This window comes from Saccopteryx bilineata, chromosome 1, assembly GCF_036850765.1.
Source record: "Saccopteryx bilineata isolate mSacBil1 chromosome 1, mSacBil1_pri_phased_curated, whole genome shotgun sequence".
NCBI lineage: Eukaryota > Metazoa > Chordata > Mammalia > Chiroptera > Emballonuridae > Saccopteryx > Saccopteryx bilineata.
The window spans coordinates 404,000,557-404,025,146 of record NC_089490.1 but is presented as its reverse complement, the minus strand read 5'-3'; the positions used below and the strand labels follow the sequence as shown (position 1 = coordinate 404,025,146).

The 24,590-nt window shown below is 60.6% G+C and overlaps 1 protein-coding gene across 7 annotated transcripts in view; it reads left to right on the top strand.

Moving 5' to 3' along the window:
- SHANK2 (SH3 and multiple ankyrin repeat domains 2) overlaps positions 1 to 24,590 on the top strand; it is a 443,651-nt gene that overhangs the window by 272,472 nt on the left and 146,589 nt on the right. For all 7 annotated transcript variants that reach the window (XM_066252293.1, XM_066252296.1, XM_066252295.1 and 4 more), the window contains 2 exons: positions 11,480 to 11,562; positions 13,199 to 13,323. In XM_066252293.1, coding sequence (XP_066108390.1) covers positions 11,480 to 11,562; positions 13,199 to 13,323 — 208 coding nt within the window. The remainder of the gene's footprint in view (positions 1 to 11,479; positions 11,563 to 13,198; positions 13,324 to 24,590) is intronic.

The window sequence follows — 24,590 nt, the reverse complement described above, 5'->3', positions numbered from 1 at the left end:
AGTCAACACCGCCCCTTCCCTGGCCCTTCCTCTCTCTCGGCCGTTGTCCAGGGTGGGGAGATTTGGGAGCACTCTGGGGCTGCTCCCCACCTGACCAGCGACCGGCAGGTCCCAGGGCCCAGCCTCTAGCCCCGGACACCTGGCTTTGCCTCCAGCTCTGTGCTCTTGTGTCACTTAGCTCTTCTGTGCCTCACTTTCCTCGTCCATAAAGTAGGAGCGATGACAGTACCAATGTCCTGGGGTCACCATGAGGAGTTGATCCATGCCACAGGTGAAGCACTTAGAACTGTGCTGGGCTCACCAAATGGGCCCTGAGCCTCCAGTCTAATAATTATACTATTTACTCTTAGTACTAGTCAAGCCAGACTTCAGCTCTGCCCCCACCCAGAGCCACCCCAGCAGGACACAGTAACAGTGGGGGGCAGGTGTTTCTTTGTCTTTCTGAAAGGATTCTCCACACCATCCTTCTGAACCTTTCTAGGGCATCTCACCAATGACCCTGTTTCTAACACGTGTCCTCCTTGGGTCTCTTCCGAAAGCTCAGACATTGTGTCACGCCTGACGCCAGGGTGATACAGCCCTGGGTGACCTTGTGTGGGAGGATTCAATCTTTTTCTTTGCTTCTATTATCTGTCCCTATATGTGGTTTATTTTGAGGCACTCGCACAGATATGGTATTTGTGTCATTTCCAGTGTCTTTAGAACATTGAGAACATGTCTGTAAAAACTGTGGTCACAGGCCCAGTGCAGCCCAGCACCTACTTTTATAAATAAAGTTTCATTGGGACATGACCACGTCCATTTATGGACGTAGCCTCAAGGCTGCCTCTAAGCCACCGTTCGCAGAGTGAGTGGATCAGGCTGGGACTGCGTGGACTGCAAAGCCTGAAGCATTTAGGTTCTGGCCCTTTACAGAGAGAGTCCAGCATCCGCTGGTCTAGGATGTCGACAGAGCCCCTTAGAAAGGGCCGCAGTGTTCCGCGTGAAAGTGTGTCTCCGCCACACTCGGAGTGACGTTAATAGTTGCCCCTTCCGTGCAGGTGACCTCTTATCTGAGCCTCAGTGCTCGGGACGGAAACATGGTATTCTGCGGGGGGGGGGGGGGGGGGGGGGGGGAGTGGTGGTCTCGCTGTGGACAGGAGCAGGGGCCGGGTCTGGGCTCCTCCTGACCGCTCTTGGGCGGGCCGGCGGGCCTGGTCAGGGAGGGCCCTCCAGCCCCTCTCCCTGGCCTGACTCAGCCTCCTCTCCAAAGCTTGGCACCGAGGGGACAGCCATGCTCAGTCTGGTTCCCGCGAAAGGAGACAGCTTCCGGTTTACAGCTGTAGTGACGTTGCCTCCCCGGAGGGACTCGGGGACTGGCCTTTAGAGACGAGCCCAGGGACCTGTCCCCAGGCCCACTCAGTGTGGTTCCACAGGGCAAGTTCCAAGGCTTGTCACGTTAGCCGCCGAGGGGAAGAAAAGTCCTAAACCACCCTCCTGCACTCTCAGTGAGAAGCCTGCAGATCTGCTGCTCTCTGATTTTCACTTTTTGTTTTTTAAAGACTATTCAGTTCAGGGCAAAGGGAAAATTTACAGGTTGGCCCTGCCTCTGGCCGAGCCGTGTGACCCTGGACAAACCCTTTCCCCACCGGCTTCACGGACTGCCTGCCCATGAGGATGCCCGCCGGGCTGCAGGGCTGTAGGGTCACCGAGGGAGGCGAGGTGGAAGAGTGGCTTCTGCAGCTCTGAGAACAGGGCTCCCTCCTACAGGCGGGGGGGACACCGAGTTAGGCCTGGACCAGCCTGGTTTTAGCACTGTGTCCCAGGAAACGCCTCCGCCCTAGGCAGCCCAGGACGGCAGGTCACACCGTCTGCGTCACAGACGGCACACAGGAGTCCTGCCCATGTTTCATTCGTGAAGTCAGTACACATCAATTATGCACCTACTGCAGGGGTCAGGAGCCTTTTTGGCTGAGAGAGCCACGAACGCCACATATTTTAAAATGTGATTCCGTGAGAGCCATACAACGACCCATGTACGTTATACATTATTCAATAAAAATTTGGTGTTGTCCCAGAGGACAGCTGTGATTGGCTCCAACCACCCACAGCCATGAACATGAGCCGTAGGACATGAATGGATTATAATACCTGAGAATGTTTTATATTGTTAACATTATTATTATTTTTTTATTAAAGATTTGTCTGCGAGCCAGATGCAGCCATCAAAAGAGCCACATCTGGCTCGCGAGCCATAGGTTCCCGACCCCTGACCTACTGGAATGTTCTGATCTGTGGGAAACCCAGGCTCAGAGTGGGTGAGGGTCCAGGATCCCACCACCAGCCCTGCCTTGGAGGCTCTCTCATGTTTTTTGGGAGAGTCAGATAGTAAACAAGCAGATCAATCACAACCTCAAACACAGTAATTGACTAAGAAAATGAAGCGGAGGTGAGGGCTGAGAACCAGGGACACAGAGGGCCTGTCTGGGAAGTAGGGGGCTGGCCCCTCTGGGGAAGTGACCTGGGGGACCTGAACATTGACAGCAGTCTGGCTTGTGAAATCCGGGAGCGGCATTCCAGGGAGCTCACAGGCTGTGCAAAGGCACTGAGGCAGAGAGGAGATTGGCCTGTTAGAAGAAGGGAAGACAGCAGAATTGCTGGAACATTCAAGTATTAGGAGGAGACAGAGTGCGTTCAGATCACAAAGGGTCTTAGCTATGGTGGGAAATCTGGACTTTTATATCCAATTCTGATGGGAAGCCATTGGAGTCTTATTTTAAACGTGATGAGATATAGAATATATTCTGTGGGTGAAGATCCTGACGCCGAGGTCACAGAGCTGTTTGGCTGGGCTGGCCCCCCACCCAGCCTTTCGGGCCCCGAGGCAGCCCCTCCCCCCTCTTCAGACCACATGTCCACTCATCTCCATGGGGAGCAATCATTGCCTCCCGTCATTATCCAAACACATTTGAGCCCTATCGTTGTTTCCACCAGCCGTTCTTGGCAGGTAACATGCCTGGCCGTGTTTAGGAAATGCTTTTGGGTGATTTATTACAAAATAATGAGATGATTTAATTTCAATCAAGGCTTCGCACATTACAGCTTCTATTAGGCAAGCCTCGTCCTGCTGGCGGTTTTAGCGATGGGGAGGAAGACACCGGGCGGGGTGGGTGTGATCAACACTGGGCGGGGCGTTGTCCTTACTGCCAACCCGAGAAACGGCTGGGGGGGGGGCTCCGTGGGGATCGAGCCAACATCCTCACCGACGGAACGTGGAGTGACGCTGCCACCCTGCTCGTGGGGCACAGTGGGCTTCTCGGCAGCCTCGGGAGCAGTGTTGTTTGTGAATGAACCTCCCCCGCCTACGTGACTGACGCAGGAGAAGCCTTACTCAGACTTTCAGAGCAGGGGGACTTCCGAGCGGAGGAGGGCTGCCCTTCCCAGGCCTCCTGCTCGGACAGGACAGAGGGCAACAACACCCAAGTACCTACTCCCCTGTCCGGGAAGCCGGACGCAGGGAACGGCAGTGTGTGTGGCCAAGGACCCGAGAGGTGTCCTCCTGGCCACAGCGAGTGACAGATGACTTGGGGAACCCCTCCTGCTTGCGCTCGGCCACCAGCCCTTCCCGGGAACAAGGCTGGCCCTGGCCCTGCCCGCCCATGGTGCAGCCCTCTGTTCCACTCTGCAGCCAGCACTGCCGCTGCCGTGGTGACTGAGGCCACCTGCCCATGCCTGGCATCTCTGCCAAGCGGGGCCACCCGGGGAGCCCCCCCCCCCGCCCCGCCCTGGCACTTGCTTCGAGAAGCTGCCGGACGGGCTCTCTGTTTAGCCGTATCTCCCTGATGGGCAGAGCCCGGGCTTTCTAGGACAGCCACGGCCAGGCCCCATCCCTGGAGCTCACCGCTTTCTAACAGTGCCCTAGTTCCCGCCTCCCTCTGCTTCTCCGAGATGCATTTCCACGCTGAGCGATTTAGACAAGGCTTCTCTCGAGCTTCAGTGTCCCTGCCCGGAGAAGGCGGGGTTTCCCCCCCCCCACCGCTCCAGGAGGTGCTTTCCGGGGCCACTGATGCCCCAGTCTCTCTCCCGGGGTTCCGCCCGGGTTCTCCCCAGGAACCGGGCCCCCTGCCTCTACGTGCCCTGCAGATCCAAACAGCCCACGTTCAGTGTACCTTTCTTTATGCCATAAAAAGAATTCTGAGACGATGTTGGCGAGTCCTGCCTCAGAACCTCTGTCCCCGTCCCCCGGTGGCCTCTGCAAGTTCTCCGCCATCGTCCGCCAGCCCAAGAACTCTCCAAGCGAGAAACCCGGAACCCGCAGGAGAGTATCGTAGGCGACTCCGCGTTCATAGAGATGAAACTTAACGCGCCGCCACCTTGACCCCACGCTCGCTCGGTGTCTGACGGGGACGCGCAGACCAGTCTCCCTGCTGGGGCTCGCCCTGCGGTTTTGGGAGCCTGTGGGTTTTACGTTCCACAGATCGCTGACATGTCTATGGGCTCCCCACAGAGCCCCGAGGCTGCTGCAGGGCCAGGGTACCGAAGTCGCCCGGCAGCCCTCACCCACACCTGAGAGTGTCAGCTCAGCGGTGCCCCGGCACGGTGTCTGGTGTCTGCATGCCCCGCCTGCTGGCCCGCGGGCACGGCACTGTCCCTGCGTCTGCTCCTCGCCTGACCGGGCGTGGGGCCAGGCCGTCCTGAGCACCAGCAGGGTCGGTTTAGCTTCTTGCTGATGGTTCAGGAGAGTTGTTACCATCAGCCATAGCCGGCTTCCGTGTGGGAATTGTTTGGATGGAAACATGGTTGTTGGGCCAAGTTCCTGCCACGCGTACAAGTCCACCCGGGTCATTCCAGCGGGAGCCAGGCCTGGCGGTGTTTCGAGAATCTTCATTCCAGGCTCTTGCAGCCTAAACCTTGCCCTGGGTGTGCAGGCGCCCGACACCCATGGCCCTGTGTGACCAGCCCCTCTTGTGTTCCTCAGAACCCTTATCCATTGTGGGTCCCCTTCTGTCTGAAATGTTCTCGCCATTTTTCCCTCTCCAACCTCCCAACCTGTTCATTCCTACTCACGCACTGGTCTTCCTCCTACAGGAAGTCCTCCAGGCCCCTTCAATTCTCACAGCACCATATCCTGCATATTTGTGTGACTGTTGGATTAAGAGAGAAACAGTAACAAATTGCCACAGACTTCAAACACCAGAAATGGATTCTCTCCCAGTTTTGGAGGCTGGACGTCTGGGATCAAGGTGTCAGCAGGGCTCTGCTCCCTCCCAAGGCCCTGGAGGAAGGTCTTTCCTCGCCTCTCCCAGCTCCTGGTATTCCTGGGCCTGTGGCTGTGTGACTCCAATGTCCATCTAGCCGGACGTGACCGTCTCTCCACTTTGCCTCTGAGTCTCACAGGGACCGGTCATTGGTTTTAGGACTCCCCCTTAATCCAGGGTCATCTCACCTTGATCCTGAACTAGTTACACCTGCAAAGACCCTCTTTCCAAATAAGGTCACATTGACAGGGACAGGGGCGTTAGAACCTGAACCACTCAGTCCACCATACCCCCCGACATCTCCAGGAAGGCCAGGCGGGGTCTGGTTCATTCCCCCCCAAAGTGCCCGTACCCAGAACGTAACCTGACACTTAGTAGGTGCTCCGTAAGGAACATCTGCATTCATGCACTAATTCACGTGGTGCGTGGCCACTGGCCCCAGCCCTTCTGACCTTTCGTCCCAGACCGAATCCTAACCCCAGTGCAGCCGGGAGGAAGTGTAAGTGTCTGACTCGACAGGGCCCAGCACAGCGGGTGAGGCCACCTGGTCTGCCCCAGCAACCCTTACGTTAAATGTCGTCGGTGGTCCTTCCCGGGTGGGGCAGGACAGACAGCTCACATGTCGGAGCTGCCCAAGGCCTGGTTTCTCGTGGCTCCGTGTCCACCTCCTCCGGGACCAGCCGAGACAGCTTGTCCAGTGACTGAGAAACCTGAGCCCCACCTGTCACTGCTGGCACCTGCCACCTCCTGGACCCGTGACGTGTGGAGGCCCTGCTGGGACATGAACCTGGGGGCACGGCACGGTGAAAAGCCACCCGATGCCTGGCCTCCTGGGGTCCCGCGAGGCGCGCACTCTTGGGGCGCCTGCTGGCCGGCCAGTGGGGTGAGGGGCCCCTGTCCTGCCCCAGAGCGTGCGGGACACTCTTCCGTGGCGCGCAGCGGGGCTGCTGGGTGAGGGAGACACGGAACCTAGAATGGTCTCTATCTACCATGCGGCCCCTGGAGAGCCTCAGCGTGGACGTGTGTGTCCGTGTGGAGGCGGTTCTGTGGGGACGCCCCCGCACACCGCAGCGGCCGGTGGCCTATACTCCATCTTTGTTCAAGTGAGAACAGGGGCCTGCCCTTCCTCAAAGCACTAGAGTCCCATCTGCACCAAAATCGCCCCCACAGGGTCCTGTGGTGACCGTGGGGTGTCGTCTAGAGATGTACCGTGTGTGGCCCGCACAGCTGTGCTTGGAGGGGCAGGGTGCCCGCCCCCTTACCTCCCACTGCTCCTGCTACAGGGAGCTGGCCAAGGAGGCTGCCTTGTGGGTGCGTTAGAGGGCCCCCCCTGCCCCGTTTAGAACACATATTCAAGGAGAGCACGGCTGAGTCCCAGCAGACACAAGCAGCACCCACAGGACAGGACGGCGTGTCACCAGGGAGTCACCTGGGACGGGGCATGATGTTTGCTCCCGAGGAGGCCACCGTCCGTGGGTCAGCGGGGGAGGCGGGCCCTCAGAGGTCTGGGCAGTGCTCAAGGGGACCCTCGTGGGGAGAATGTGTGGTGTTGCCCTCCGCTGGGAGGGTTTGGGGGGGTGGAGCGGGGTGGCAGGCCAGTCCCGCTGTCGTGCGAGGAGTTGGGTAAACGATAAGGCCAAGTTCGCGGCATTTGAGGGGAATGGAAGTGGCAAGTTCCGGGGAGACTGAGCGGGAAGGCAGGGCTGTGGCCGTGGTCCCCGGCGGCAAGTGGAAGGTGCAAAGCAGGGCGCAGCATGACCGCTCGGGTGGGCTGTGTGTTTCACTAGAGGCACCGCCCCCGGGTCCAGGTGGCCTTGACTCGGAGTCCTCACCAGGGCTAGCAGCATGGGGGCCCTGCAGGGGCCGAGGTCGAGCCCCAGGGAGGTCGGATCGCAGTGCACTTGGGCCGCGTCTGGAGAGCCGATCGGCCCCCGTGGGACCGGGTCAGCCGGGGCCGATGTGAGGGGGCCTGTGGTTCTCGGGGCTCCACCACCGCTCTGGTGGCGGAAGCCTGTGTCCCTGTGTAGGTTCGTACACCAGCAGGCGGAACTCCGGGAGAGCTCTCGTCTGCAGGAGGGTTCTTTCCCTGAGGCCCAGGCTGTGGGATTCCCGACCTGACCGTGGTGGGGCGGGGAGACTGCAGGGCCGCACCGTGTGGACAGAACTAGACACTAGACGTGAGCTTCTCTTGTAAGGGACTGGCTCCTCCATTCAAGTTTCCCTCGCTTCTGGCGGGTTGCTACAAAGATTGCGGGTTGCGAGGCCCGGGGCGGCCTTCCCACTGTCTCGGGCTTCCCGGGCCACAGCGGCGGCAGGCACTCGGAGCTTCGCCGCGTACGGCTGGGAATCAGGGCCTCTCCCCAGACCCTCCCTCCCCGCGTCTCCCCCCCCCCCCCCCCGCCTCCCTCACACCCGGGTCCTCCCTGCTGGGCTGCTGCTGGTGTCCTGCCCACTTCACTCCATCCCACAAACATCGTGGGGTGCCTGGTACTCTGCCGCATGCTGTGGGAATCAGGTGACCTGCAAGTCGAGGGCACTGCCATTCAGGGGCTTGTGGGGAAGCTAACAGGACAGATGCCCTGTGCTGGGTGTTTGCAGGTGTCTTGCCTCACTCACTTGCTCCTCAAAGTCCCTGCAAGGCAGATATAATAATGTGTTTGGTCCTGGCCGGTTGGCTCAATGGTAGAGCATCAGCCCGGTGTGTGGATGTCCTGGGTTCGATTTCCCAGTCCAGGCACACAGGAGAAGTGACCCATCTGCTTCTCCACCCCTCCCCCTCTCCTTCCTCTATCTCTCTCTTCCCCTCCTGCAGCCATGGCTTGATTGAAGTGAGTTGGTCCCAGGCACTGAGGACAGCTCCTTGGCCTCCTCCTCAGGAATTAAGAAGAGCTTGGTTGCTGAGCAACAGAGCAAGGGCCCCAGATGGGCAGAGCATCACCCCCTAGTGGGCTTGCTGGGCGGATTTTGGTCAGGCTGTGTGTGGGAGTCTGTCTCTCTGCCTCCCCTCCTCTCATTGAATAAAAAATAATAGTAATGTGCTCTATACTAACATACGGTGCAGGTGGGGAAACTGAGGCTGTGAGCAGTGAAGCTGGTGGATGGCTGAGCTGGGAGAGACAAGTCATGAGGGGTGAAGGCCCAGAGGGCTGTTTGGACCCCAGAGTAATCAGGAAAGAGAACTTGGAGGCAGCGTCATGGCTGACCGAGGAGTTCAGCGTTTACTCAGCGAGCAGGATGTGGCCACCACCGTTCAGGGGCAAGACGATGGCAGTCACAGATGCGAGTCAGAGTGCTTTTCGATGGGGTAGGGCTCACCGAGGGGATCAAGACAGGGCTCAGGAGCGAGCTTCGCCATCAGCCCCAGCCGGGCTGGCACTTAGGGACACTGGCCCCGCTCAGCTGGGCTGCTGCTGGCGGGCTCGGGCGGCTGAGCTCAGTAACTCCCCCTGAGGTCCCAGGGCATGTTTGCTGCTGCTCCCATTTTGCAGAGCCGGACCCAGAGGCTCCAAAAGCGTAGAGTGGCCTTGGGGTCAGAGCAGAGCTGGGGTTGGAGCTGAGGCCACCTGTGCGGAGCTCCCCTGGTGCCCCGAACACGGCCCGGCGATGGGTGGGGGGTGGAGCTGGGGGGAGCCGGGCAGGTGGCCTGCACAGTACACGAAGCCCGAGGCGGGTCTGGGCAGCGTTTGCTCTCATGGGAGGACCGGCCCACAGACGGGCCGTGCACCTGGAGACCCAGGCAGGTTCACCTCAGACCTGGGCGGAGGTGGGTGTCGGGGGTCCCAAGAGACTGTAAGGCTCAGGGCTGCTTGCTGGAGTTTAGGAGGAAAAGACCGTGGCCTCAGTGACCTGGGGCCTTAGAGAGCCTTTTCCTAGAGAAGGGAGCAGGAGCAGGTGCCAGGGTGGCCCTGCCCCCCGACAAGCGGAGAGGGTGGTGATGGGAGGCAGTTCATGTCTGCATTCTGGTTGGGGGGGATCTGTGGTTAGAGGAAGGTGGGGGGCCCCGTGGAGGCTCCACTCATCGCAGAACCCCTGCCTGCCCTCCGCCCCTCCCCCAGCCCCTGTGGCTCTGGGTCGGCTAGCCACCCGGCAGGCTGGGTTCCCGATGGCGGTCTGGCGGTTATGGAGATGGCTCCCTGGGGCTCTCCCATTACCGCGCCTTCCCGTCACGGGTGTCAGCCCATCTGACCCAGGAGAATCCCAGGAGGCCTGTGGTTGGTTCTCACCGCTTTGTAACATGAGGAGAAACTGAGGTCTAGAGAGCTCGTCACTTACTGCATGGCAGGCGGGCCAGCCGCGTGACCCTGCCCGTGGGCTCCCGTGGCTCCAGGCTCCTGGCAGTGCTTCGCCCTCGTCTGGTGGGCTGTGCGGAGCTGAGTCAGGGGGCCCACAGTCGAGACCAAAGTTCCCAGAGCTGGGCGCCCTGCCCTCAGCAGGCTGCCCCCAAGGCGGAGGCTGCGGGAGGTCCCAGGGGTCGAGTCTAGCCTCCCGAGGCTGTAGACCACCCTGGAGTGGCCATCCTGGGTTGCATGGCCTTACCGGGTGTCAGGTGTGTGTCCCCCACTGGGCTGGCCCTTCCCTGGGAGACAGGCTCACCCCAAGAGTCCCTGTGTACGGCCGTCTGATGCGGGGGTGGAGGGCTGGGGGGGTCAGGAGGGGGTCAGGACACGTGTGTGTTCCCCAGCTGTGCCCCCCGACCTCCCTGAAGCTCCCTGCCTCACCTGTGTAATGGGAACTCGCGGCGGCTGCCTGTCACTGGTTCCAGCACCCCCCGCTCCTCCTCCCCCCGGCCTCCTCTCTGGCTGGGCTGTGCCCCTGCCAGGTGGCATACCTGGGCCAGGTGCTTCCTGCGGGCAGCAAGTTGGGGCCTGGGCAAAGCTGACCTTCAGTTGTCTGGGACTCCAAACCCACCAGCACGTCTGCTCTCTGCGTCCCCAGCCACCGCGGTCGAGACAGAGCCCCCTAGTTCCTCCTGGGCCCACCGCAGCCTGTCCACCAGGCGCCCGTCCGGAGGGGTCCAATCTCCCAGCACCCAGTCCTCCCACACCCGCCTCTTAGGACCCTGGAGAAAGCCCCTCCGCAGTGCTTCTGCCCCCCCCCAGCTGTCCCCTCCCAGTGGCCCTGCTCCTGACTTACGTGGGGGGCAGCCCCCCAGGGCGGGGGAGGCCGGGATGTAGCGGCCAGCCTGCTGAAAGGTCCACTCCTGCCCTGCACCCCGCGCGCCTCCGGGAGCGGGGGACGAGGTGGCAGAGCGCCCTTCCTGTAAGTGACGAGAGGCTGCTGAATTCAAGTTAGACCTCTGGGTTTCTCCCCTTTTCAAACAAATGCCGTGCGTGGGGAGAGGCAGGCGGTGCGACTTCAGATAGCCTGTCAAAGCGGCGGGGGGGCCCAGAGCCCCCTTCTCCTGGCCCCCAAACTCATCCTCCCCGGAAGAACAACGGAGCCGAGGCGGCAGGGGCTGCTGGCAGGAGTGACCTGCCTCTCGTGAGATAAGCCCCCCCCCCCCCCGCGGGAGAGAGGGGCTGAGAGCCGGCAGCCCCCTCCTCACCGGCCTGCGGTTTCCTCCGCCCGCCCCGGGGTGACGGGGGATGCGGTTGATTGTGGGGGCACCACGCTCTGTTCCGTGGAGGGACGGAGAGGGAGGGGTCGCTGCGTCTCCGTGCCTGCGCGCACGCAGGGAGCAAATAGAATTTGATTTAAAAAAAAAAAAAACCTTAAAGAAGAAAAAAAAAAACAGAAAACTGCTGCCTCATTTCTCATCCAGCTGATTCCGTTTTTTGCTCCCGAGGAAGACGCACCGGCCAGCTGGGGCCCGTAGCGCAGCCCGGCTCCTGCCTGCCTGCCTGCTTCCTCCGGGCGACTTTCTGCCCCTGCGTGCCGGGCGCCGCCGCTCAGCCTCGCCGCTCCTGCCCGCGCGCTGGCCCGCGGCCTGCCCACCATGCGCGGCTCCTTCCCCCCGCCGGCGCCCGCGCTGCCGCTGCCCGGCCCCCCCTCCCAGCCCCGTCGAGCCGTCGTCGTGCCCGCCTATCCCGTTCGCCTGCCCCCCAGCCTGGCTCCTCCTGCGCCCTGCGCTGCCGCCTAGCTCTCCGGAGCTCCATGCTGCCCGGGAGAGCCGGCGGCGGCGGCGCCGCGCGGGGTGATTAATTGGCTATGATGATGAGCGTCCCCGGCGGTGGCGGAGGAGCCGCCGCGCTGATGATGACGGGTCACAATAATGGTCGCTATCCCCGGAATTCTCTCTACAGTGACTGCATCATCGAGGAGAAGACGGTGGCCCTGCAGAAGAAGGACAATGAGGGCTTCGGCTTTGTCCTGCGAGGGGCGAAAGGTAACTGCCTGCTCCAGCCCAGCCCGGCTGCTTCACGTGTGTGTGTGTGTGTGTGTGTGTGTGTGTGTGTCCGTGCACGCCTGTAGGAGAGACCTTCCCCGGCTTGGAAAGAAGCCTTTTTTTGTTTCCTGGGGGCACTTGGTTGCTAGACAACCGTGTTCTTTAACATGCTGCCTGACTCGGAAAACAGTGGGGCTTCCTTTAGGAATATTTTTAATTTTCTATACAGATTATTGCTCCGAAGGAGCTCGCTTGCTCTCTCTCTCTCTCTCTCTCTCTCCCCCCCTCCCTCTCTCCCGGTACCCCCACCTTTTTTTTTTTAATGGTGGGTTTGAGCTATGTTTTGTGGCTTGGTTCAGCCCGACTGTGGCTGGACTCGGACCTCCTGGTCTCAGGTGTACCCAGAATCACCTGGTCCCGGAGTGCCGGGACTCGGAACCCGCATCCCGTTCTTCTGGGAGTGGGCTTCTGCTCCAAGTGCGGCAGGCGGCTGTGCGCCTGCCCCTGAGGTGACTTTGCAAAGGCAATGTGGCAAGATGGTCCCTCCTGCCGTGGCCCTAGCCGGCAGGCAGCACACGCGTCATGTGCCTGTCTGTGGTCGGGGTGGGGGTGGGGGCTCTGGGGTGCATTCCACAGGGGTGCACCCACAGCCAGCCCTTGACTAGGGGGCTTCCCTTCGGAAGGAAGACAAAATGGCATCGCCTCCCCATGAGAGGGGACAGCTGTCCACCGCGTGTGTGTGGGTAAGCCATGCGGAAGTTTTTCTCTCAGAGCCTCCGGGCCGAGCTGGGGACCCCGCACCTACGTCAGGGGAGGCCTTCTTTCCTGGATGACAACCCCACCTGCCAAGGCTTGTGTCCTGACAGCCATGTGTCCAGAGAGAGAGAGAGAGAAGGGGACTGTCCCCTTGTGTGTGTCCATGACTACCTATGTGCTGTCCTCTCCCCCACCCCAGAAGGGGCCTTCCTCATCTTCCCACCCCACCCACACCCACTCCCAGCTGCTCACGACAACCCCGGGGAGTCCGGCCCCGGCCCCCGAGTTTCTCTCCGCAGCTGTGTGGCCCGGAAGTCCGGGGCTCGTTGGTGGAGTCCAGCCCGCCCACCATGGACGCTGGCCACGGTGGGGCCACAGAGGGCCTGGGCCCCCGCAGAGACCATTCATGAGTGATTTCAGATCTGCAGCCACCCACTGGGGTCGGCCGTGCGCTCTGACTGTGCCCCGCGTTGAATTCCCTGGGCTGCAGTCTACGTAGACGCGGACTTGGCAGGTGGTTCAGTAGCTTCGAGTGGTTATGGGGGAACTTTTCCATTTTTAGAACTAAAAATGTTTAGTCACCGATGCTTTTAAAGAAAATGACAGGCGTGTACATAGAGATGTGCACAGCAGAGCATGCTAGCCCGCAGTGCCAGCCAAGAGGCTGGGAGGTGCGACGGTAACTCCGGAATGCACTGGGCCCCCTTGATTGAGTCGGCGTCGACCCGAGACTGAGTGTCAAGCCCTTTCCAGGGGAGAGAGTTGACCTGGACCACCCCGCTTCCAACAGGAGAGACACGGGGGGGGGGGGGGAGTCGCCCCGGGGCTGCTGACTTGGAAACATCTCCCAGGCCTGTAACAGCCGTCTTTGCCTTCCCAGCGGATACTCCCATCGAGGAGTTCACGCCCACACCGGCGTTCCCAGCCCTACAGTATCTGGAGTCTGTGGACGAAGGCGGAGTGGCGTGGCAGGCCGGGCTGAGGACCGGGGACTTCCTGATCGAGGTAGGCACACAGGTGTTTGTAGCTTTCTGCTTGGAGAGAGCGCCGACTCTCTGTTGGGGTGCGTGGTCTTGACCGCCTGGCCGTTGGGCCTGACTGGGGTCCTCGTGGAGGCCGGCGTGGACTTGTGCGTGGTTTTTTCCGCCCACGGTGGTGGACTCCACGTGCCGTAGACTTGTGCATCTGGGTTGTCTTCGAGGCCTTGGCTGTACACCTCATTGGAGGCTGAAAATGAATATGGAACTTGCCGGCTGGTCTTGGAGCAGCCGGCGGAGACATGCAGTCGCCGTGATGTTGGGGACAAGCCTGGGTCTGTGGGCGATGTCATTGTGACCGCCTGACTAGACAGCACCCACTCCTGTGCCTTCTGGGCAGGGGGACAGGGCCGTCCCGTGGTCCTGGCTTGTGTGAGGTCTGGGACGTTGGTGGCTCAGAGTCTGTGGATTTGTAAGTTGCAGTAGCTGGCCTGTCGGTAGAAGGTGTCCTTCAAAGTCCGGGGAGTGTGGGCATGGGAACGGCTGAAGGTGATGGCACAGAAAAAGGAAACTTGAAATTCAGATGCTTTGGAAGCCAGCTTTTGCCAGGAGGTGAAAGGAGGGAGCGTTCTCTTGATCTGAAGAACGCGGGAGTGGCGGGTGCCGGGTTCCAGGGGCCGCGGCCGGAGCTGCTGCGTCGGGGGGGCAGGTGGCCGGGTCACCAGCACCTGTGGGCTCCCCGCGCTTTTGCAGGTTTGGGTGTTAGTTTCGATCTTTTGCAAAGGGATGTGCTCACTCTTTAGAAATAGTAAGAATAAAAGAATATGTGGTCCTTGGAAACACTGTTTCTAGGTGGCCAGGGATGCCCTGCGGCCCTCGTTGGAATTCACGTTTCTTGGAGAAGTGGTTCCCGGTGCTAACTAACCAGGAGCCGTCTCATCTGCATCGGAAGCCCCCGTGCAGGTGGAAGGAATGGATGTGTGGTGTCCATCGGGCTGGCCAGACACGTGTCCGCTCTGTAAGGGGAGACCCGGGCCATGGCGCGATGGCCACTCGGAGCCGTTCCTCTCTGTGATGCCCTCAGCTTCAAGGGCGCCGCTCGACTTGTGGCCTTTCTCATCGCTTTAAAAGCGTTTTCTCGAGATAGAGCGAGTGGGGTCCAGGAGGAAGGACAGCCCTGGAGAGGGAGCCGGTGCTGTGGTTGAGGCGCGGACTTGTCCCGGAATCTTGCGTGGGTCTCCTTTTATTTGCTGAAAGCAGTAGTTAGGCTGCGGTTGACCGGTCAGAGCCTGGCTCGGGTGAAGAGTGACCTTCTGTGGGCTCCTGTCCTTCCCAACGGCGGGACGTGTGTCCGGAATGTGGGCGACGGGAGCCCACTGCACTTTCACGGGTTCACTCCGTTTGTAACCTCGTGAAAATGCAGACACTGGGTTGAGTCATCCCCTGTAGGACGCGGTTGTGATGTAAGTCCCTCTGTGTGCGAGCGTGTGTGCGAGCGTGCATGTGTGCGTGTGTGTGCGTGCATGTGTGTGTGCGTGTGTGCGTGTGTGTGTGAGGGGGGGCAGGTGCGGGAGCTCCCTGTAGGACACGGTTGTGATGTAAGTCCCTCTGTGTGCGAGCGTGTGTGTGTGCGTGTGTGTGTGCGTGCATGTGTGGGGGGGCAGGTGCGGGAGTTCTCTGTAGGACACGGTTGTGATGTAAGTCCCTCTGTGTGCGTGCGTGCGTGTGTGTGTGCGTGTGTGCGTGTGTGTGTGAGGGGGGCAGGTGCGGGAGCTCCCGTAGGTTGACAGAGCTGTGGTTGGTTTTAAATCATTAATGAGGGTTGCAGATGTATGCACATCCCCTGTTGTTAGGCTCCTCAGATTGTTTCCTTAATAAACTAGTCAATATGGTCGGACTGCCTCAGAGCAAGCCTGGCACCCATCCCTCCCCTGAGGAGGCAGCGCTGCCCAGGACGGGCGGCCGTAGCCGTGGCTGTGGTCATGCTGGGGCCGGACGGATGGGAGCCCCCATGGAAACTGGGGAGGTGGGGGAAGCCTGAAGAGTTTCTACACTTTTTGCCAAAGCACCGCCTTTGACATTGCTTTTCACCTCCCCACTGAGCAAATACACTTGCCTTTTCTGGACAGGGTTTCGTATTCTGGGTGAATCCCAGGATTCTAGGAATGCCTGACCCTGGGATGCATCAGGGCCCTGTGGGCAGTAAGTAGTATGCCACACACGGCACGAAATTTAGAGCGCGCCCTCCCGCCGGCCACAGGCTGGCCTCCGCCAGTGCAGGGCCGGGGGGCGGGGACGTGGACCCTTGGAGCCCAGCTCCTCCAGTTCATTCCCAAGGCCACCTGGTGGAGCTCAGAAATGCCCCTTCGGGTGCTTGGCTTAAAAAGACTGAGGAGTCTTCGCTGAGTCGTTTCCCTAGCTACCAGATTTCGTCACCGGAATGTTCAAATTGTTTATGTTGCCTTAGAGCTGCCCTTCTTTCCTGGGTGTTTAGTGCGAGGCTTCAACCTTGTAGGCGTTGTTTTCAATGGACTTGTGTGTGTCCCGGATGAGTCCGTTTCGGCAAGACGCCGACCCCCCAGAGTCGATGGGGTGGGGGTGTTTCTGGGCTCTTGCTGCTGTGCAGGGTCCCAAGCACAGGCCGACTGTCCCTCGCCTCCCGCCCCATCCCGCCACGTGGCCCCGCGCTCCTCCGCCCTCTCTGCTCCTGGAAAGGCACTCAGAGTGTGCTGAGTGTGTGCTATCTCTTTAAGGATGCATGCCGCCGTTTGAACTCAGGAACCAAGAGGCCACTCTTTTTTTTTTTTTTTTTTTTAATGATACAGCAAGAGTCAGAGAGGGACATATAGGGACAGACAGGGACGGAGAGAGATGAGAAGCATTGATCATCAGTTTTTCGTTGCGACCCCTTAGTTGTTCATTGATTGCTTTCTCATATGTGCCTTGACTGGGGGCCTTCAGCAGACCGAGTAACCCCTTGCTCCAGCCAGCGACCTTAGGTCCAAGCTGGTGAGCTTTTTGCTCAAACCAGATGAGCCTGCGCTCAAGCTGGCAACCTCGGGGTCTCGAGCCTGGGTCCTCGCATCCCAGTCCAACGCTCTATCCACTGCGCCACCGCCTGGTCAGGCAAGAGGCCGCTCTTGAAGTGATGAGCGCTTGCTCTTCGAAGTCTCCAGCTTCCACAGGACGTCCTCCTTCCTCCTCGGACCTTGTCGAAGGCCCGGCCCCGTCCCCTTGCCGGCCTCGGCCCCTGCCGTGGAAGGGTCCTGCTCTGAGCGCTGCTGGGTGCTGACCGTCCAGGACGTGTCTCCCTCCTGCCCGGCGCGTGGGAGGGGTGCGTTCCTTTCGTTGTTGAGATGGTTTCTTTGTCAACCACCCCCCCCCCACCTCCACCACCAAGAAACAAAAGCTTTCTGAGTGACGTTCCTGTGAAAGGGCTGGCTGTCTTCAACTAGAGAGGTAGGAGAGAGGGGGGTTGTCCCATCTCAGAGGGGGAGGAGAAGCAGGTGCTGTGGGGGGCCGTCTGCACCGTCTCAGGTCTGCTCCACGTGCCAGGCTCCCCGGGAGGGCTGGTGACACTGGAGCACCCCCAGGGAGCTTTAGCGGGGGGCGGGGCAGACGGAGCCGTGTGCCCCTGTGGGGACGTGCAGTGGAGAGCAATGCTTGCAAAGAGACAGCCTCGGGCACCAGTGTCAGCCTGGGACAGAAGCGGGCAACCAGGTCAGGGCAAGCTTTTGTCTGTGCACAGATCAGATAGACGCGGGCCCCCCACGAGTGAGGAAGGGTGAAAGCCCTCTCCATTCCGGTTACAACTGGAAACCCCATCTAGACCAGTTTAATGACAGGGGCTTGTCAGCGAGAGTCCTGCTCTTTCCCTGAGATTGTCTTGGTGAAGTGTCCTCCGCCCCGTGAGCTGGGGCAGCGAAGGTCACTTACGCTGAGTCACACGGAGGACACATGGCTCACGGATGACAGCTTCGCATCGAGTGATGATGGAGACTGAAAAGTCATCTCGATGTGTTTTTGGGGACTCGGCCAACTAATGGCCCGTCAGCCTCTCCCAGAGACATGGGCCGGGCCTCAGGGTCACCACAGGCCTTTCAGAAACTCAGAGCCCCGGAGGCCAGCCCACCCCTGTGGAATCAGAACTGCAAGGCAGGGGCTTGGTTATCAGTGTTTTTAGAATGCCTCGTGACGCCCCCCACCCCGGGGCTCTGACAGGCAGATAGGGCGAGGACAGGGCTGGCCTGGTCGTGTTGGCTTCTGGGCCTCGAAGTTTGGGGTCCTGACGAAAGGGTCGAAGGTGCTGGCTTCGTCCGCTTGTCGTAGGACCCGGACGGTCTCTCTCTTCCACAACCTGCTCATTTGGAAACTAAGTTCTGTTTCTTGTATTACTTTCGTAAAGTAAAACGCCCCTTGTTTCAAGACGTGCTCATGCCAGCTAAACGGTCACCGCCGGAAAGGCTGAAGAGCCACGTGGGACCCACACAACCCACATTTTTACTGAGGAGAACTGAGGTGTATCTGCCTGGCACTGCTCGGTCCCGTCTGACTCTCACACGGATCTCTCACACTGGCACCTGTTCTTGTCCCCGTGACGCCGGTGAGGAGACCAAGGCATAGGCAGGGTGTCCGTGCCCGCAGTTAAACAGCAGATGGGTGGAGCCACTGGGCCCCTGCCCAGGCCCCTCTGGCTCCCTGAGGCCCCGGCTCATGAGTGAGGCTCTCACACACTTGGTGGAGCAAGGGGCAGAGCGTAAGAACGAGGACAGGCGACAGGGTGCCCGTTGTTACTTTCTGATTAGCAAACGCCCTTTCTTTTTATTACGCTCACTATAACCGGTCGCTGGGGGACAGCCCTCCTGTTCTTGCTCCGCGGAAGAACGAGCGTCCATAAACAACTTTTTTGGGGAATCCGTGTGACGGTGTGTGTGTGTGACAAGAACCGTGCAGCCGACCCAGGGACGTACATCTGCCTGCGAGTCCTTCCTCGAGAGCGCCCTGAGAAACAGGCAGAGCTCACGGTGCCACCGGAAAGGAAGGGGGTGGGAGCTTGAGACCCCCGGGAAATGGTTCAGGGACACCACGCGCGGCCGTCCTGGACTCGAGAGAAAGCATTAAAAACCGTGCCCACGAGGCATTCTCAGGACCGACAGAAATGATGACCTTACGCTAGCAGAAAAGGGCAGAGTCAAAAGTTATCTGCGCGACATCGAAATTATACCAGCTTCCGCCCCCCCCAATAGGCGCAGGGGAAACAGAAGGAAAGGAACTTATTAACCTCGAGGTGATGGGGTCATGTGGGATTATTTTCTCTTCCTTTCAGACTTTTCTCTTGTTCCCGGTTGTCTCGGATGACAGTGTTAACTTTTTTTTTGACAGGTATTAATTTCATAAGTAGAAAATTATTCCTTAGTAGAAGCGGCCGCACGCAGCGGCGGGTGGGCGGGCGGTGTCTCAGCCCGTGTGGCCAGGGCGTGGCTGCATGCTGTTGGAGGGCTTCCCAGGCGTTGGTGGGGCCGTCGCTGGCCCACCCGCTGTGGTGCCAGAGGCCCCGTGGTCTCTGTGATTGTTTTCCTCAGCCGTGAAGTGGCCGGCGTTGTTTGTGTGTGTGTGTGTGTCTGTCTGTGTGTGCATAATTTCCCTAAATGAGTTTCCTTCGCAGTTCACACAGGCGGTGCCATCCATGAAAAAAAGTGATGCTTGAGGTTTGCTCATTATTTTTCCCTTATGTTAAACACTTGCCCCAGAGGTGGCCCAAGACCGTTTCTATAATCTCGGTTCGCACCGGAGCAGGGACATGAAGCTGGACGCCCTGGTGTTCTCCCCTGAGACCCTCTGAGTGACTTTCAGGACATCTCCTCGGCCACCACCTGAGGACGGGCGTTGACACACGTGATGCGGGCTCTAACGCACGCCCCCCCCAAACCCTTCCTCTCAACCGAGCCGGAGGCCTGGCCAGCTGTGACAGCCTGATGGGAACCAGCCTGCCCCTCCCCCCGCACTCCCGCCAGCTTCAGCGCGAGTATGACACGCAGGAGAGGGTGGCCGCCGTCATCCTCACACATGTTGTGAATCTGCGTGTGTCGCCGGGTCTCAGAGTCCCGCCCCCCCCCCCCCCGTCAGCAAACCGGGTGCGTGTCAGCATGAAGTCACTCTCGGGGCACGGTGTGGCACCCAGGCTCAGGGCACGCGGGGCTGATGGGGAGGCGGAGGGCTGGGCACAGACGTGGCGTTCCGTCAGTGTTGGTCTCGGCCACCTTCTTGTTCTCCGTCCTCGTGAACGGCGCCCGAGTCGGGGGAAGAAACCCACGACTCTTAGTTGAACGAACAACAGCCACGCCGCCGTAGGTTATGATGATGATAATGACGGGCGGCCGTGACTGCTGGGGTTCCGAGCACAGAGCAGTCCCGAGCACCCTGCCACATGCCGAGTACGGACACTCGGGCACTCCCAGCCCGCAGCGCGTTCGCCTCTCCGTGCCTCGCGGGGTGGGGGCCGCCAGCGAACGCAGGTGCCCGCCCGCCCGAGTGTCCTGGCAGGCGTGCCTCCGGAGCTGGCGGCACCTCTGCTCCCAGGACACTCCCTGCCCTGCTCAATATGTTTTGGCACGCATCTGGCTTTGAGGTAATCTTGGAATTCCTGTGTGTGATTCCCATTTTGCCCTCTAGTGACAAGTCCCGGGGCTGAGGCCGTGCCCTCCACTGGTGCCCGTGGTGCCAGCCTGCTGTCCTGTCGGGCAGCTGCCTGGCCACACCAGGAGGCGTGTGATGTATCACGGGGGACTCTACCCCAGGTCTCGCCGGGGGCCCGCACGGCCAATCCGGGAGCTCTGTCCATGCCCTTCACCCCCCAGGAATTCTTCCTGTTTTATTGGCATCGTTTTGGGTTGGGTAGTTTATGCTGTAACTGAGTCAGTGAGCAGACGCCAGCTGACGTTCACCGGGAGTTAGGACGCCTGGCCAGTTCCTGACCTTGAGTCGCGCTGACATCTCGGTCGCCAGGTTTTGCTGGTTTCCCGGCAAAGACAGCAGGGCCCGCTGGACGGCTGTCCCGGGTCCCTCTGTGCGAGGACCGACTTCGTTTTGAAGCACGGTGGCTTCTTGCCGTGCTGAAGGTTCGGGGGAAAGGCCTGGGCCCCCCTCCCCCGGTCAGCGTCCCACGCCAGCTCCTCTGCTCCTGGGCTGCCTCCCTCTGGGTCAGTGCCGGCGGAGGGGGCTGTGTCCATCTTGACTTGCCTCTCTGCCCCCCTCCCCCGCCGACCGGCCGTGGCTGAGGTCTAAGCGTCCAGCCAGCTTCTCAGTGATGGTTGAAAAGTAATTCCTCTAGTTGCAAATAAAAGTCAGCACAGCACAGAGGCCCCGGCTGCTTCTGTTGTTTTACCTTCAGGTAATGCCAGTGCTCGGGGCAAACTGCTCTCGGTAAGTCTCGGGGCTCCGAGGCCCGTCGCATTGGTGTCTGTGCGCTGCAAGGCTTCCTGGGGGGAGCCCCCGGAAGCCAGGAGGAGGGACCCTTACCTGCAGGTCGCCACAGCCCCACGGAGCCCAGGGAGAACGGTTCGCTTTGTCCTCCCTGCCCTGTTGACCGGGAGCAGGTGGTCCAGGCTGAAGAGCATCCCGGAATCCCGCAGAGAAGGTGGACGCGGGTGGCTTGGCAATCGCACCTACAAAGTCTCGGCTCGTTCGTTTTAGGGTTCTCATTTGAAGCTTCACTGATTTCAATTTCAGGCTAGGAGAAAAGAGGAGATTCAGAATCACGTCAGGGGTCCGTGGCTGCTGCGCTCGGGCCGCTCTGCGGCTGACAGATGGCCGGGCGCTGGGTTGGGTGGAAGACGGGAAGGGGCCTTGGCCAAGGGCACGGGCCGGGCCGGGCCGCGTGATGGGGGTTCGCATCCAGGCTGCGCTGCGTCGTCACTGTCGTGCAGGCTGGGGGAACCCCTCCCTCGTGGCCTCCGTCTCTTCCCCTGGAAGTAAAAGCGTGTGTGGAGCGCGTTGCAGGGGGGACCCTCCACAGTTGGCAGCCATTGTACAAGCAGTTTCTGTAACTTCACTCATTCACGTCTGCAGCAGCCGTGCGTGCGCGCCGGGGGCCGGGCAGGTGTGTGCGCCGAGGGGAGGGACCCCATGGATCAGGCACGGTTCCCTCGGGGAGCTCACAGTCTGGAAGCAGAGCAGACACAGAGCACAGTGACGGCCCTGAGATGAATCGGAAAAGGGGCTTCATGGAAGAGGTGGCGTTGGCCCCGCTCCGACGAGTAGAGTGAGTCGGGTTCCTATAGGCGGAACTGAAGAAAGAGGAAGGCGTCCAGGGGAAGCTGAGTGGGTTGGGAATGTTCCAGGTGGATCCCGGGGGTGGTCGGTCAAACGTGTGTGGCTGGTCAGCCAGCGGCAGGGAGCGGGAGCAGCCCCGGGAAGGCTGTGCAGGGCCGGCCGGGACCTCTCCAGGGTGCTGACCTCTGTGGGAGGCAGTACCTGTCCGCGGTGCTGAATCTGGCCTCGTGCTGGGACTCTCCGTGGTCCTGATCCTATCTGTCCAGGGTTCTGGGCGGCGCTGACTCTCTCGGAGGTCTGGGCCTCGCCAGGGTGCTGACCCCAAGAGCCGGGAGGTGGAGCCTCCCCAGGAGAAGCCTGGTGTCCGGCCTCAGCACGTCCCCTCTCGTTGCCCCCACCCTCCATCCCTGTGTCCTTCCTGGGCCAGCCGCTATGATTCGGGGAGTGAGTGTGTGTGTCTGCTTGGTGGAGCAGTCTCCTCCAGGAAGAGGGTCCTGTACGCTAAGCCCAACTTCACGTCACCACTGAGGGCTTGGCACATGACACCGCCTCCGAGAGGCCTCCCCGGCTCCCTGTCTCCGGTGCTCACGCTGTGTGCTTCCTTCCCCACCTGAGTCGGCTCACGTGTTGGGTGATTGACTTATACTGTTTGTGCCATCACGAGAATGCCTTCCCCCAGCAAGCCAGACGGTTTTCTGGTCCGGTTCCCACCGTGTGTCCAGGGCCCAGTACAGTGCCCGACGCATCACCGAGACCCCGGAGTGTGTGTTCGGTGGTGGACAGGCGGTCCTGGGTAGTGAGTGTTTCCTGCCCGCTTTTCCAGGGGATGGGACAGAGACTGGGTAGCTGGCCAGGGCCCCACGGGGAGAGCTAAATCTAGGTTGACTCCAAAGCTGGGGTCTGGCTGTTTCCCCAGGATAAGTCCTGACTCATTGAGACATAACCTTATCACCATCTTCTTCAACCCAGATGGATGTGGTAGGCCAGCCCCAGCCTATACAGGCTGAGGTCCGCACAAGGCATGGAGAGCTGAGGTCCCCACGTTGGAAGCTTTTGGTTCATGGATCTCTGGTGCACCTCTCAACTCCCCTGAAAGGACCCCCAGGGGTCCTCTCCACCTGCCATTTCTCTCTCTTTCCCTCCTTCTCTCCTCCCTCCCTCCCTCCCTTCCTTCCCCTCCCTCCCTCCCTCTCTCCCTCCTTCTTTCCCTCTCTCCCTCCCTCTCTTCCTCTCTCCCTCCCTCCCTTCCCCTTCCTCCCTCCCTCCCTCCCTCTCTCTCCCTCCCTTTCTTCCCCTCCCTCCCTCCCTCTCTCCCTCCTTCCCTCCCTCTCTCCCTCTCTCCCTCCTCCCCTCCCTCTCTCCCTCCCTCTCACTCCCCATCCTCCAGCAGGCTCAGCAGGCTCTCATTAGCATTGATTTGTCTCTGTCTGTGGTGCCCTTTTGTGGGGAGTTCCATGATTCAAGTGGTTAGCTTGGCAAATGAACTGAAGGAAGGCCATGTGCTAAATGCCCTGTAGGATCTTTCAATTGATGGAGTCTGTCAGTCCCGGGAATGGGGGCGTGTCTGTGCCTGCAGTGAGCAGCACCGGAATGAGAAGGGGTGAGGAGGGGGTGTGGGTGGCCACGGGGCGGTACCGTCTGTCCGTCTGTCTGGGGCTGTGGAGCTGGGAAGTGCTCTCCTGGCTTCGGTGCTGCCCTGAGACCCAGTGGCCACCAGCAAATTTCCCAGTTCTCTTTACTGGGAAACTTCGGTGTCATTTAAGGATCACCTGAGTCCCCGCCCTCTGTGGGCGGGGCTGGGGACCATGGAGATATGCTGAGACCCCGAAAACCTCTATAGGACTCAGGGCTGGGCACAGAGGAAGGAACTGGTTATTTGCACTGGACGTGGAGCGGGGGGTAGCGTGTATGCCTGGTCTGCGAGGAGACAGATGGGCCTTGACCTTGGCCCTCTCTCCCCGGCCCCCTGAAGGTACCCCCCTCCTCCCCCCTGGACTTACCCTCACGGCGGTCTCTCTCTCCCTCTCCTTCTCTCCCCTCTTACCCTTTTCCTCCTCTGCTGGGGTGACTAACCCGGGCTCACCCTCAGACCCTGCTCTGCTCAGTGGCCTTCCTCCTCTGCTGGGGTGACTAACCCCTCACCCTCAGACCCTGCTCAGTGGCCTTCCTCCTCTGCTGGGGTGACTAACCCGGGCTCATCCTCAGACCCTGCTCAGTGGCCTTCCTCCTCTGCTGGGGTGACTAACCCGGGCTCACCCTCAGACCCTGCTCAGTGGCCCCTGGACAGGGACACTTTCCCAACAGTTTCCCCAAGGCCCCCACTCAGCGCCTGTCACTGTCCCTGCCTTTCCTGAAAGCTCCCAGAGGTAAGGGGCCCGCAGAGCCCAGCCCGCGACAGGCTCTGCGCAAACGATGGGTCCCACAGACACGGCCAGCCTCGGTAAACGCCCAGAGGCAGGAACATGTGGGGCACCGCGGGCGGCCCAGGAAGGATGTGGAGCCCGGAGCCTCCGGATCACGATCACGGAGGGCCTCGAACGCCGAGCTGAGTGGCAGGGCCCCCCCTCTGTCACTGGAGGCAAGCTCCCGCGGGTGTTCTAGCGGGAGCTTCCGTGGCCTGCCCGTCACCAGGCTGGGACCTGGCTGGAGGAGGGAGCCGGAGGCAGGGACCCAACTGGGCCATGGCCCTTGAGAAGCAGGTTAAACCGAGTGGCAATGCGAGAGGAGCCACAGCTGTTACTATTGCCCGAGGGAGGGAGGGAGGGAGGGAGGGAGGGAGGGCCTTCCGTCCAGGCCAGACCGCCCCTCTCCCTCGAGGCAGGGACTCACTGCCCGGAACCTCTTCCCCTCGGGAACCCTCCGTGGGGAGGTCAGATGCGTGCCCTGTGAGTGGGAGCTGGCTTGGTTCTGCTCCCCAGAGCATGTCCAGTGCCCAGCACAGGCCTGGGGGGATGGGGTTGGGAGGAAGGGGGCAGGGGGCAGGGGGTCGGTCATGATCTGTCCGTGAGCTGACCAGAGAGCAGC